The 15,493-nt window shown below is 36.6% G+C and overlaps 1 protein-coding gene across 5 annotated transcripts in view; it reads right to left on the bottom strand.

Moving 5' to 3' along the window:
* Window positions 1-15,493, bottom strand: part of SNX7 (sorting nexin 7) — a 131,704-nt gene that overhangs the window by 72,553 nt on the left and 43,658 nt on the right. For all 5 annotated transcript variants that reach the window (XM_058716461.1, XM_058716458.1, XM_058716462.1 and 2 more), the window contains exon 7: window positions 14,833-14,919. In XM_058716461.1, the coding sequence (XP_058572444.1) occupies window positions 14,833-14,919 (87 nt within the window). The remainder of the gene's footprint in view (window positions 1-14,832; window positions 14,920-15,493) is intronic.

A 15,493-nucleotide genomic window follows, 5' to 3' on the forward strand; every position in this document is an offset into this window, starting at 1 on the left:
ATTGACTAGCCTCTGATTCAGCATTTTAACTTCTAAGTATTTATCTATAGATCAACTGGTATACTTACAAAATAATATTTGCACAAGGTTATTCACAGAAGCATTGTTTATATCAGCAAAAGATTAGAAGTAAAGGGTCACCAGTAGCAGTCAGATTAAATAAATTCTGATACTTCCATACAACAGAATACTATGTAGCTATAAAAGGTCAGTGACTGTAATGATGCCCAAGATATATTAATAAAACAAAATGCTGAAAACTTTATAGCATACTACATTCATTAAGAAAAGGGACATCAGAATGCATTCTTGTATTTGTTTACATCCATGGAAGGTTAGAAAAGTGGCTAACAACAGTAGGTACTTGTAACGTGGGTGGCAGGACCTGGGAGTCATAGGATATGAGGATGGGAAGAAGACATTTCATTAAATGTATGTTTTAAGACTTAGGAATTTTGAACCATGTGAAGGTATTACCTATTCAAATAAATCAGTTTCATTTTTTTTTAAACAACATCCTAATTTTTTATGTTTAGAGATAAAAAACATACATGTTTGGGAAAACATGTATTTTGAAGTTCCTTATGTTGTATAAATGAGTACTGACAGTTGGAGATAATACCTAGAGGGATATATCACACAGGGATTCAAAAGTAAGGCACAGAAACAGACTCTAAGCTCCTTTTTCCTGATTGTTATCTAACCCTTCCAATGAAAAGGGATGTTAGATGATGCAAGAGAAATGTTAAAGATGCAAGTGAGAGTGGAAAAAGGTGATATTTCTACATTAACATATTATTTTAGTTATTAATTCTAATATTCTTAATATTAGAAAACCACACATTCATATACGTATGTGATCTTAAATATGTATAACTAAGTTAATCTAAATGTTAAACTACAAATTTGACATTGGACAAAAACCTTGCCTTTTAGTGAGTGGTCTTCGTTGGGAAACTTGTGTCAGGGTAGCCTTACATTTGCATTTCTACATGTGATAGTGATGACCATATCTGGTGTGTGTGCACGCCCCTTTTGTATCCTCCTTTATGGACTACCCATACATGATGTATCCAGCATTTCCCCTGTGAAAAGGTCTTTTAATACATTAAAGATTTGTTTTTAATGGATTTCTCTGTCCTCTTTCGTACTCATTTCAGATTAAAAGCTTCTAGATCAGAGGGTCTCCTGGTAAGGGCAGACCCTCTGGAAGTTTGTATATTTTGAAAATGTCCCATTGATCCTGAACTCTTACCTCTTCCAGGACACACTGCTATTGAGAACCATGGACACACATTAGGGAAGAAATTGTGCCTCCTTAATTCATTTCACACCCTCTTTTTACTGCGAGATAAGCAAAGCAGGTCAATTAATACCATGAAGACTGCTGGTTCGCTGTGAAATAATATTTCAACTTCTCCACTAACGTTTCGAAGCGAGAGTGGCAAATAGAATTTATCACACATGCAAACTCTAACTGATTGATATCAGTTATCTGAAGCATGTTGATAAGCATCTTTTCAAGTGTTGCCCTGGAATACAGTTTTATAGCTAATATAATCTAATTGGAATACAGTTTCTAGCACACATTCTGGAGTGCTGCTTTGACAACTCCAACATGTGCAATACTGAGCCAGTAACTTTACCTCTCTGTGCCTCAGTTTTCACGTTTGTAAAATGAGGAAGTAATAGTTCCTACTGCACTGTATTGTGTGAGACTTAAGTGAGATAATACAGATACAGCACTTAGAAGCACAGTAAGTGTTTAAAAAAATGTTAACTATCATCATCATCATCATCATTTTTAGCATAACATACCGATCTTGTTAAAATAAAATTCTATATGATAATTCCTTCAAAGAAGAAAAGAAAGAATTTCAACTTTCTGAGGTCATCACAACTCTGTATGTTTCAAAGTGTTTTCAAGTTGCAATTTCCAATGTATTATGAATCCTAAATATGATTTTTTGGAGGGGATAAAAGGAGAAAGTGCTAAACTCTTAAAATTCTTTTCTGTTTTGATTTTAGTAGACAATGCTTGTTATTTGTCTTTAAATATTCTGAGCTTCTGCTCTACTCTCAGAAAAAAAAAAAAGTGTTTACAAGAGACCAGGGTGTGCGGTGCCAGGTTATAGGTCTGGATCTGCTATTTAACTAGGTATATAACTGTGGACAAATCACTTAACCTTTCTTATGAAAATCTCCACTACTACCACCTTAGGTTATGACATCATCATCTTCCTACTGTACGGGGCTCAGCAGGTCTTTTTGTTTCCCATCCAGGAAACAGAGTGAGCATTTGAAAGCACCTACAAGTTCTTCCTTTTCCTTTCTCTTCCTGAACAATTCTGTCCTGAAACTTATTTGGTGGGGTAGAGCAAAGCTGGTGTCCATGCCGATGGAGGAAGGGAGACAAAGTCATGGTGGCCCAGAGCAGGATATCAAAGCATCTGCAACATGACGAAGCAGTCCCTGCAAAAAGTAGTCTGGAATCGGAAGTAACAGCCCAGTCAGGTTGAGGAGGGTGCCTTATTGCGGGGGAAGAGGAGGGCTGGCATGAGGAAACAGAATCCTAGAGTGTAAAGATGCTCTTGCATGGGTGTGGCCCAGCATACGGTGAAAAAAAAAAAAAAAAAAAAAAAAAAACAAGCGGAGTGAGGTACTTAGGAAAGAAGATGCCACGTGAGATTGGTTACAAACAAGGGATTGATCAAATACGTAGATACCTGAAGGATAATGGGAACCTGTTTCTCACTGTCAGAAAGGGGACTACAAATAAGGATACAATGAAAACTAGAGTGAACGCTTATGATACCGAATTTTAACTGGAGGCATTGGTATGAATTTTGTTCAATATATATAATTAGACAAATAAATACAGATCTAAAAATGGGGGGGTGCGCCTGGGTGGCTCAGTTGGTTAAGCATCCGACTTCGGCTCAGGTCACGATCTCATGGTTCATGGGTTTGAGCCCTACATCAGGCTCTGTGCTGACAACTTGGAGCCTGGAGCCTGCTTCAGATTCTGTGTCTCCCTCTCTCTCTCTGCCCCTCCCCCACTCACATTCTGTCTGTCTCCCTCAAAAATAAATAAATGTTAAAAAAAAATTTTAATGTGTGTGTGTGTCATTATACAAAGATATATTCCCTATCTCTATCAACTCAGGTCTTGGAATTAGTGACACCTCAATAGCAACAAACATATCTAATGCCAAGATCATGTATTCTAAATATAATTTTTTCCACTAAAAGTAACCAAGGCTTGTTAGAGAAAAGGTTGATTCCAGGGCTGGGGCAAGAAAAGTACACTAAGAGGCTCAAATGTCTTGTTGTATGAGAAAGAATGATGGGAACATGTCAAAAGGGAAAAAAAAAAAAAAACAGCTTGAAGATTGCCCTATTAGCCAAATTGGGTGTAGTCTGCATGTCGAAATACACAGTGACAGTAACAGACCCACTGACTAACACAGAATACCACAAACACACAGACAACACACACACACGTGAATCAACTGGAGTTTAAAGTATGATAAGGAATAGTGTAATAATATAGTCTCAAAGTAGCTCCGCACAAAATGTTTATTACTTACAAAGGGAAAGGAGTGCAGAGCCTGAGCAGACATCACCTTAATCAAGTGATCAAAGAGGACATCATCATTAATGGGCCAAATAAGAATCCTATGCCACCTGACAGAGATCAATGAACAGGCCACAGCTTCACTTGAGCAATATTCCCGTCAAAGACTGATAACTTAAATCTAATCCTAAAGAAAAATCAAACAAGTTGGTATTGGAGGCGTACTACACAATAAGGTGCCTCTAGGGTGTAATGGTCATGAGAGTCACGGAAAGATTAAAGAAACTGCTCCAGACTGAAGAAGACATGTAACTAGATGCTGTCAACAACATTATAAAACACTGGCAAAATTTGAATGGCGTCTGAGCATTAGATGAGAGTCATGTTTCAATGATAATGTATGCATATTGCTAGTTGTATTATGGCTACGTAGAAGAGTTTCCTTGTTTGTGAGAAACATGCACCATCAAGGAGTCATGAGTATAAGGATTGCAAAGTACTTTCCAATGGTTCAAGGGGAAAAAAAAAAAAAAAGATTTTTGAGCTGTACTTGCAACTTATCTTTAAGTCTGTCAAATCAAGATTTTAAAAATTCCAAATTTAAGAGCACAGGACATTTCACATCATAAGTATTCCCTGCTTGGAACTTCTCGGTGGCTCTCGTGGCGACTAGAATAAAACCCAAGACCTAAGTTTTCTTACCCCGCTTTTTCAGTCCTCATTTCCAGACATTGCTATATTCCAGCTACACTAGCTATGACTATGCTCCTGGAACATGCAGGGCTCATTCCCATTTCAGAGCTTTGCATGGATTCTTCTTCTTGGAACACTAGTGCCCAGATCTTGGAAAGATTGGTCCTTATCAGCATCTAGCTGTCCTTTCAATGTTACCTTTCAGAAAGGCCTTCTCTTCTCTTCCTTGTAGCTCTATCACATCACCCAGTTTTATTCTCTTCATAATTTATTAAGTTATTTATTATTAAATAAGCTAAATTTATTTGTTTATTAAACTATCGAAATCATTTATTTATTATTTTTTCTTTTATTTTCAGTACCCCTCAATTAGACCATAATTACCTTTAGGATAAGGGGTTTTGTCAGTCTGTCACTGCAATTTCCCCACAGCCAAGTGCTTGGACAGGGAGGCAGCTAGTAACTCTCGGGTGACTGGCAATCTAGTCCTTGATTTTCTCATCTATAAAATGGGAATAAACTACTACCTACCTTATCGTGTTGTACATTGAATAATATATGCAAATGATTAACACAGTGCCTGGCACACAATAGGTACCATATAGATGTGAAATATACTTACACAAGGGAAAACACCAATTTGGATCTAGAACCTCTTTGAAAGTCCAATAAGTATCTCCTCCTAAATTTACTGCCCTATTGTCTATGATTTAATAGCGAGAAGATGCTCACTTTTCAAAGCCTAGAAATATAACAAATCAAAATGCACTTAATTTAGTGATAACAGCACTGTGCTGGAAGAAAAAACTACTGGTTCTATTCTTTGTGGAAATATATATATATTTTTTATTTTCAGAAGTGCCATTTAAATGATTCATACTTTGAATAATATGGTTTATGATACCATTATATATTCCCTAACATATTATTCTTTTATACTTTCTTCCTCTAACTTACCAAAATTTTTACTGACACAAGCTCTAGATTTATAAACATTAATTCATCTTCAAAACAATTTTCTTCAAAGTAAGCATTATTTCTGCATGTTCATGGATAAAGAATAATTAATGTCTGATTAAGGTCACAAGTTAAGTAAAAGTGAATCAAAGCCCTCTCTAGGCTTCAGACTCCCAGTGTGTTATTGCTCTAAGCATAATCAAATATTTATTGAGTGCCCAGGCAGGGCCGGGAGTGAAAGAGATATGTAAGACAGACCCTTAGGACACATTTCTTATTAACAAAAAGCCTAAATTAAAAGGAAATTGAATCTATTTTGAGTTTCTATATGGGACAGCTGTTTAAACTATTATATCTATGGTGGGCAGAACTCCACAAACAAAACCACAAATCCACAAGGGCACCATAAGTAGAATTTCTTAAATCCTGAGAAGAAACGACTAGAATTTTAAATCACTTCTCTTACTTATCCATTTGTTACTTTTTCTGTTGCGGTTAGGACAGTGGGGGGAAACATGTTCCTGGAGAAAGACACAGAGCTAACAATCTTCCTTTAGAAAATCATCCACAACAATGTTACACTGCCTCTGTTTTTCTACAGTCTTCCATTGTCTCTACCCTCCTTCCACCCTCACCCACCACAAACATACACAAGCCTTATTCATCAAGACTGTCAGTTTATGTGTTCTTTTTTCAAATAAGTAAACATCAATATGCAATACATTCCTTAAGCGAATTTCATAGGTAAAAATTCTGGAAATAATACAAGTTTTTCACTTCACCTCCAAGTATATCCTAATTTTCTGAGTAACAGTTAATGTGAGCCAGTCAGTGATTAAGTTTGTATTCACAACAGACATGCTGGTGTTTGTGGATCCCCCCCCAAAATGACTAAAAACATGTGATTTTTTTTGGATGCATATATATTATAAAAATGTGTTGATTTTTGAGGTGATTTGAAATACTTTACCTCTAGTCCTTATTTATTAATACGCTTCTCATCTGTGCCATATTAGATTTGAGATGGCTTCAAAATGTTTTCTCTACAACTAGCTTAAACACAGTAAGAAGATAAAGGCATTAGTATAAAGGGAAAATAAGAGTAGGGAAAAACCATGGTAAAGCCTGGGTAAGGTTGACACACAAAAGGCACAGTTACTTGCTAGAGAGAAGTGGATCTGAATTGGGGCTGTCAATAGCCTATGGCAAAAAGTGGGATGGGATCAGGTATAAAACCCAAGATGTGTATATGCTGAAAACAAGCTAATGGCTGAGGAGAAATTAGATCTTCTTTTGCTGATGCTGAGACATAAATGAAACTTTTCTCAAGAATCCTCATAAATGAAAAATAAAATGTAGTTAGTGCTATTGACATTTATCATAAAGGATTTGTGGTTCTTCTTAGAATGTTCCTCGTTATAAATAAATGGCATAATATCAGGTATAGATTAGTAAAAATAATTCTATGGAGTCCAAAACACAACTTGTTGATAGTCTGTACAAATTTAGATACATTTTAAAGTATCTATTCAATTACCTAGAGTGATTAGGTGGGGCCAGTGGGAGCACTTTTTAGCCCAAGATAATTGCTGCCTCTTTAAGAAAAAAAAAATTTTTTACGGTTTACTTTTTAAGAGACAGAGAGACAGAGCATGAGCAGGGGAGGGGGAGGGGTAGAGAGAGAGGGAGACACAGAATCTGAAGCAGGCTCCAGGCTCTGAGCTATCAGCACAGAGCCCGAGGAGGGGCTCGAACTCACAAACTGCAAGATCATGACCTGAGCCAAAGTCAGACACTTAACCCACTGAGCCACCCAGGTGCCTCCTGTATATATACGTGTGTATATATATATATATATATATATATACACACACACATATATACATATATATATACACGTATATATACACACATATATACATGTGTATATATGTATATATATGTATATGTATGTATATATATATATTACATTGTGAAGGTCTAAGAAGCAAAATTATAGCTACCACTTACACTTTGATCTAGAAGAACACAACACACAATGTATACTTGAAAGAAAGTTCTTCTAATATTGCTTATAAAAATATTTACAATCTAACACTAATTAGGCACTGGGCTAAGAGTTTTCAGATGCAGATTTAAGAACACTCCAGGAAAGATATTCCCCACAACTGTCACAGTTGAGGAAATTAAGGCAAGGAGAGTGTAAGTAACTTGCCTAAAATGACACAGGCACACAGTGTGCGGGTGAAATCACATGAAACTCTGCAACTGGGTTTAAGAAGACCTCATATTAAATACTTTGCAGAGGCAGCTCTACTTAAAAGTGGCAGGAGCATAAAAACAAATGACAGAGGAGAAAAGTAGTATGGCAGAATTTCTAATGGAGATCCTAGGCTCAACAGACTCTTATTGATAGGGTAGACACGGCGTTTTACCATTGAATTAAATATCCATTAGCATCCTTTACAAGTTTATATAAATAGGAGTACATGTTTCTCCCCCACCCCACTCAAACCAATGATGCCCTGAATGAGAGGCCTGCCAATGAAGGTACAGAGGGAGAGGAATGCTAGGTACTGCCTGGTACTTTGTTCTGGGAGGAGAGGCTGCTGAGGGCCTTCTTGATTACATAGCCTCACCTATTCTCCCATCCCTAACTTCCACCCAGCTGCGGTATACTACTCCAACATGTCCCACACTGTATATTTGTGGCACATGCTTATTAGTTGTTTACCCAGAATCAATGCTGCATTCCTCTTCTTACTACCTGAAAGGGCCCCAGTTTTTTCAGGTACTTGCATCAGTAGGCATACTGTTGCTTATCTAAGTCAGTTCTGATGGCTACATTCCCACTCCAAGTAACTGACTTGATCATGGATTTTTCACAACTCTGGCCAATAAGAAATGAGGAAAAGTCTGTTGGATGCCTTCTAGAATAAATTATAAAATGAATACACAAGAAAAAAGTCCCTTTTCCTTCCACTGGACAGTGTCGTGTCTTTTACCACAGGAGGAGTGTGTTATGTGTACATTTGTGTTCCTGCATGTATGGGAGAGACACACACATAGAGGCAAACAGCCAAAAAAGAAGGACAGAGAGGAAATGAGATGCTAAGAAATGAGGCATATAGAAAGGAATAAATTTGTAAAAAGGTCAGGGGAGAGAGGTAAGACAATAAATATCTGAGAATAGGGAGAGGTGACCTCCGCTCCCCTCCCACCACACAAAAAAAGTTATGTCAATACTGTCATCTCCTAGAAGCTTAGAGGAAAGTCAATCTTTCTCTGTGCAGCATTTAGTACACTATCAAGAACATCTGAAAATTAATAGCCACTATTTGGGGATAAGAGTAAAATACTGGTTCAAAAATAGCAAGTCATACAGAGCAAGGACCAGCTTGAATAAATTTGGTATCTGTTTGCATCTACTGAATGTGGCTATATGCAAATGCAGATCATAATGATCTTATGAAAATGCATTTTTTTTGCTCACATAAATATACTGCTAAACAGCTATGCCATTATATCTAGATCCAACTTTCAGATTCAATGCACATATTGCTAAATGTCAAATGTATTCATATTCATTTATATTTGAATGCTGCTTTGAGTGGAAAACTATAAATCATCCATTCAAAAATAAAAACAAAAATAAAATGGAAATGCAGCATTATTTAGCACCACAGATGAACCCTTATTTATCTTGCAGTTAAGCAGTGAAGTGAATAAGCATTTTCAAACAGAAGCTCTGACTCTGAAATCTTAATAACTAAACTGCAAAAACCACAAGTTCCTCCAAATATCTGAGTTGTCCTCATTATCTTGGTTATTGCTGTGCTTTTATCTCCATAGTCAAAATTCTCTTACTTTGACTGAACAATATGTATTTCATTGAGTATCTTCTGTATTGGAGCACATAATACAACTTTCGATTTCTCTTGAAATATTTTCTTATCTATACTTATCTTAATTATTCTCCATCAGGCTGTTTTTATAAATGCCTCATAAATGGAGAAGTGGTTAAAAAAATTGAATGACCCTAAATAAATCTGTTGAGTTCATCTTGTTGGCTCCATCATTTACCACCAGCCAAAGCTATATAAATTCCCTTTCCTTCTCCTCACCAGCTATTCCTTCTCCAGTTTTTAATACTGGAATATGCCAAGGCTCAATCCCACTAAGTCCTGGGACCTCTTTTTTCCCCACCCATTAGCGACTTCAACAAATCTCATGCTTTGAATACTATCGGCTAACATCTGCCAAATACGTATCTCCAGCTGAATCCCTGCCTTGGCCTCTGGATTTTTATAAGGATTTTTCTATGTACCTCCTTATTCAAAATCTCCACTTGGGTATCTCATAGGCACATCAATCTTAAATGTCCAAATCTGATTTCTTCATCTTCTCCACTAAACCTGTCCCTTCTAAAGTCTTCCTTGTTTCAATTAATGCCAATTCTTACCTTCCAACTACTCAGTCCCAAAACCTTGGTATCATCCTTAGGTGCTCAGAATCCACAGTTCTCCAAATAGCAAAGAGCTCTACCTTGAGAATGTACTTAGAATCTGACCACTTCACACCATTTTCACCCTGATCCAAGCTATCATGTGTCACTGGGATCGTAAGAGCTGGTCTCCAGCTGGGGTGTTCTCCTATCCCATGCACACACCACATACACGTTATGTCCTATCTTTCCTAAGCACAGTAATTGTTTTATAGCTTATGTCTGAATGTGTTACTCCTCAGTTCAGTCGTCTTCCTATTTCACTGAGACCAAACCTCATGATCTGACCCCTCTGACCTCATTTCCTCCAACTCTTTCACTTGCTCATTCTATTCCAGTAACAGTAGTCTCCAGGCTTTTCCTGAAACGTGCAAGCATATTTATACTTTGCACTTATACTTTGCACTTATTGACTCTGCCTGAAATGCTCTTCTCCCAGATATTCATATGGTTCAACATCTCACCTCTTTCAGGTTTTACTTAATCAACTTCTTGGTAGTACCTTTCCTGACCCCCAATATTAAATTGCACTATTCCCAAACACTCCCTCTTCTCCACACTTATCACTACAAGACAGTCAACTTAAATTTTAATTAATTAGTTATTTACAATTGTCTCCATCCACTAGAATGCGGGCCTGTTTTCTTGACTGCTATATCCCCAATGCTTGCAATGGTGTCTCTCTTACAGTAGATACTCAACCACATTTGTGGATAGCTTTCATTGAGTATCTCTATCTTAAAGTTCATCTTATGACATGAAGTTGTAGATCTCTAATTTTTTTCTCCCTTTTATATGCTATAAATTAGTCTATTATAGAGCCATTATTTGCCCTAATTTTCTTTCTTTTTTTTTTTTTTTTCATTTTTTAAGTAATCTCTCTATCCAATGTGGGGGCTCAAACTCACGACCCTGAGATCAAGGGTTGCGTGCTCTACCTACTGAGCCAGCCAGGCATCCTTGCCCTCCCTGCAAGCTAGCAATGTGAAGAGTCACTAACAACTTGAAACACTGGCTTCCCTTCCTTCTTAAGTGCTACAGATTCTATCTTTCACCTATATTTCTCTCAAATTTATTCTCATCTGCAACTCCACTACTACCTCATCAGTCCAGGCTCTCACTGGATCCACACTGCCCAAAGGATAAAGTCCATATTCCTCCTGCTAACAAATAGCAAGTCTCTCTTCCTATCTGACTATGTCCTTCTTTTACAGCCACATCTCATCTCCCCTGTATCTGTTCTCTATATATCAGCCTAGTTTTCTCATTTCGGCATGCTTTTTGAGCTTTTACTACTTTTCATAATACCAAGTCTGCATGAAATATGCTCCTTGCTCTCCAAGGAACAATGCTGAAGTCATTTTACAGGAGCCATCTCGAATATTACTTCTATAAAGTCATCAAAATAACAACAGCTAACAATCACTGAGTGCTTACTATGATTTAAATGATTTACTTCCATTGTATCATTTAATCCTTAAACAAAATCTAATTAGAAAGGTACTACTAATTTCCCCAAATTATACATGATAAAATAAGGCTACAAGAAGGTAGGAAACATGTTGTAGGTCACAGACTTAAAAATCAGATGAGCTAGGATTGGATCCTAGGTCTAATTCCAAAGCCTAAATATCAAAAATCTAAATAAACAGCTGAATTGACCTTCGAATAGGTATTCTGAAAGTCTTTACTGAGTTTAGGTCATTTTGCAACCATTAATTTTATTGTTGTGCAAGATAAGAACTACAAACCACAAACTCTGGGGTGCCTGGGTGGATCAGTCGGTTAAGCGTCCAACTCTAGATTTCGGCTCAGGTCATGATCTCATGGTTTGTGAGTTCAAGCCCTACATCAGGCTCCACGGTGGCAATGCGGAGGCTGCTTGGGATTCTCTCTCTCTCTCTGCCCCTCTGCAGCTAACTCTCTCTCTCTCAACGTAAATAAATAAACTTAAAAAAAAAAAAAAAAAAAAAAAACAACTCATAAACTGTAAGCTGGCACTTTACAACTACCCAGATAATGAATAAAAGAATTCACTCTAAAACACTGTTTCGGTTTGCAAGAAAACACATCATTTTTGTAGGTATATTTTTGTGATAAGAAAGAGTAACAGTAATACCATTACTGTCAATTTACAGCATTTACAAAATTACAGGCAGGGTAAAAGACCAGAACCCTATTTTTGTATGCCACAAAGCCCACATAGAAGTCACCTGGTATGTCCAAAAGGACCTCTGGAATGTTACATCACTACTAATTTACTCTCCTAGTTTTTGCCCTTCTTGGTAAAACTTCATTTCACTGACCTTTTCATTGTGAGTTGCTTTGCTGGGTATGCATATAGCATCCCACCCAAAGGTGACTTTGAGGAAGCCTCTAAAGGCAACCCTGGCGGGTCTCCATAGAAATGGCCCCAGGGTTGTCTCCAAAGTGGCCCTGCTTGAGTTGCCATGGTAAACAACCAGGCTAGATTGCTATATTCAGTTCTCTGCCAGGGTCGCCATGGTGACTGCAAAGGATGGCTCCTTGGAAGGACCTCACAAGGGCGCGTTTCCATGGTGACCCTATCCTGCATATTTTAAGCAACTTCCCTCTGGTTGTTCTGTGACCAATCATGGCAGGTTCATTTTGAGAGTCACCCTGGAAGGTTTCTCCCAAAGATACCGTCATAACACATAGGGATTTGGAAGTGAGGCCTGTAAACAAACTGCTTGAAAATGTAAATGGTACCATTCATAAATCATTAAATTAGTCCTTATATGTTTTAGGAAGGATCTGTTTTGATGGCTAACAAAAAAAAAAAAAAAAACCCACCACATTTGTAACGTCTGTTAAATGTGCCTGTTTCAAATCTTCATTTAAAATATCTTACAGAATATAATGCAGATAATTAAAGTTTCAAAGTTCCCCAATCTTACAACATAGCGGATAACTAGGTAAAAAATACTTTATAGTGGATATGACACATACACATAAAATGAAATCATAAATACAGATGGATCATTAGGTTATAATGAGATATCAAGGAAATTTTTATAGAGCAAAAGACAAAATATTTGCAAGTCAAATGAAAAAAAAATGTGTTTTTTTAGTTGAGTTGGGAAAGCCTAGCCATATTTGGGCCCAAGCTATTTTTTCCTGTATTTTTGTGGTTGGAACCATCTCAACTACTCTTCCTTTCAATTTAAAATATGAATATAAACCATTCTGAACAGATGCTTGATTTTTAAGCCATTTAACTATTCTCCTGAAACTTTAAAATACTGTACTTTTTCTAGTATTTAGTCAATGGCAAATTTTATCTAATTGCTAATTTCAGTATCTTTAAAAATTACTTAACAAATAAAAATAATCCACAGTTCAAAAGATACAATTATAATTTCTGCACATGTGCCCACTTTTTGTTCTTGCCAAGTGACTCTTTAAATTTACACACACACACACACACACACACACACACACACACACACACACACCTTACTGTGAAGAAAAGGTTAACCTTGGCTTTCCTCTTTTTTCTCCTAATCTTGAGTACTAGCTCCATTGGCTCTACAGTTTCCATTATTTATTTTCTCTCTCAGATGCCATTCTCCTACTCTGTCCACTACAGCCCACCACTGCCCATTCACATTCCACTCAGGAGAATGAACTCGAGTTTGAAAAACAAAAATAGTCTAGAAAAACAAGGATATTCATAGTCCCTTCTTAGTGAAGTCTCAGTGTTCTACACAAAGTCTGAATTTGTAGAGACTTCTTGCTTTAAGCCTTCAGTGTGTTTTTGTGAATCAGAGTAGTCACTGCCATTTTCATTCATTCATTTATTCACTAAATATTGATTGATTGATTGATTGATTACCAAGTATAAGGCACTGTTTTAGGGGCTGAGAGCACTTCAGGGAACAAATAAAAAAATTCCTGGCTTTAAGCTGCATACATAATGGACTGGGGGAAAGAGAAAGAAAGACAATACAAAGAAAACCAGTAAGTATGAAATCCTGTCTTCTGTTAGAAAATGATTAAAGTAAGGGAGAAAATTAAAACAGAGAAGAGGGAGGCTGAGTCCCAAGCCAGGCTGGGATGGGGGCTAGGATACTACAGACAAATGGGTGGTTTCAAGAACTCCCCACTCACCTGCCATACGCACACTCAATATCGTACTCATTACTGATCAAAATCCTTAAATTAAAAATAAAAAGAGTAAGAAGGTCTGCTTCATAGAGAACTCAGGAGAAGTTAATCAAAGTAATACTCAATTTTCTCCACATCTATACTTGCTCTCTGGGAGGCAGCAGGCTCTGAGGATGGCAAGTGATACCACCACCTCCAATCCAACTTCTGCTTCAAGAACTATATGAACTTGGGCAAGTTACTCTACCTTGAAAGCCTCTTTCTCAATTTTAAAGTGAGAAAAATAATTCCAAGCTGAAAGTAGTACCCTGAAGAGACGCAAAGACAATAAAATATAAACACTAAAATATTGTGGGTGATAATATAATGTCTGGAATTTACATGGGAACATTTCAGGAAAAAAAAGGTGAGGAAAGAGAAAGATGAAGAAAGTTGGACAACATTTTGGACATTAATGATGCCCAGTGATGGGTACACGAGTTCATCATATCACTTTTTATGTTTGAAATTTTCCATTAAAATGTATTGCAAGGAAAGGATAAAACTTGAAATCAAAGACACTTCCTCCATAAAGGTTTTTAAAATAACTAGAAAAAAGTGTATAGGAACACCGACCTACTTTATATAACCGTTTGCTTATAAAATGAGCAAAAAGTGGATTTATTTACTGAGTGCTCACTAACCTTCTGGAACAATACTAGGTGCTTTCCATACCTTCTTATAATATTCTAATTAAAAAAAAATTAACTTCATACTTTACTTATCATAAGAGACAATGTAAGACAGGCAGAAAAGCATCATTGTTAAACTTGTAGATTCACTGGGTATTCAACGTATAATTTGTTTTCTAGAAGAAAGTTTAGTATCATCTACTGAATCCTTAAAAGCAAGCACACAATGGAGCTTTACACAGCTAATAAACATTTTAGAAAATGAATTCTATATGAGTGTATCAAGAAACTTAAAAACTTACCAGATCAGTATCTGCCTTTTTATAGGTCAAAGCTTCCACTTTGGAATCCAGTTCTGCTTGTATTTGGTCTCTCCTTTTCATAACACCCTTCATATCAAAACACAGGGATGGAATAAGTTGTACTTTGGTTTAATAATATTTTTATGAAAAAATATACATTTTAGAATATAAATGGCATCACTTCCCAACTCATCAGTCATTTGGGGATATAATGACAAACGAATTTGTTTAATCTCTAAAAGTTAAACTGAAAGCAACTATGTAAGAGAATTTTTTTCATAAACTTTTTATGAGTTTTCCCAATGCACATTTTACTGGAGCACTCTAGACATATACAGTTCTTCAAAAAGAGAAAAAAAAAAAACAAATAATCAAAAAATCAGTGGGAGCACTGAAAATATATACTATGGTGTAACCTGGTGGCAGTTGAGAGGTCACACGGGCCTCTCACCTAAAGTGTCTATAATAATTTGCAGCACACTTATTTGATTCCAAAGACATGGTTAATTAAAGAGTTTTTAATTACAGTGGGAAATCAGAAAACTGAAGTGTGAACTCACATTTTGAGATTTTATTTTAGCTTAAAATATATAAATATTAGTCAATTAGCCAAGCTTTTGATGAGAAATTATAGCCTCTTCTCTGAGAAGAGTTCCATCCT

The sequence above is a fragment of the Neofelis nebulosa genome, chromosome 2 (genome assembly GCF_028018385.1).
Source record: "Neofelis nebulosa isolate mNeoNeb1 chromosome 2, mNeoNeb1.pri, whole genome shotgun sequence".
Taxonomy (NCBI): Eukaryota; Metazoa; Chordata; class Mammalia; order Carnivora; family Felidae; genus Neofelis; species Neofelis nebulosa.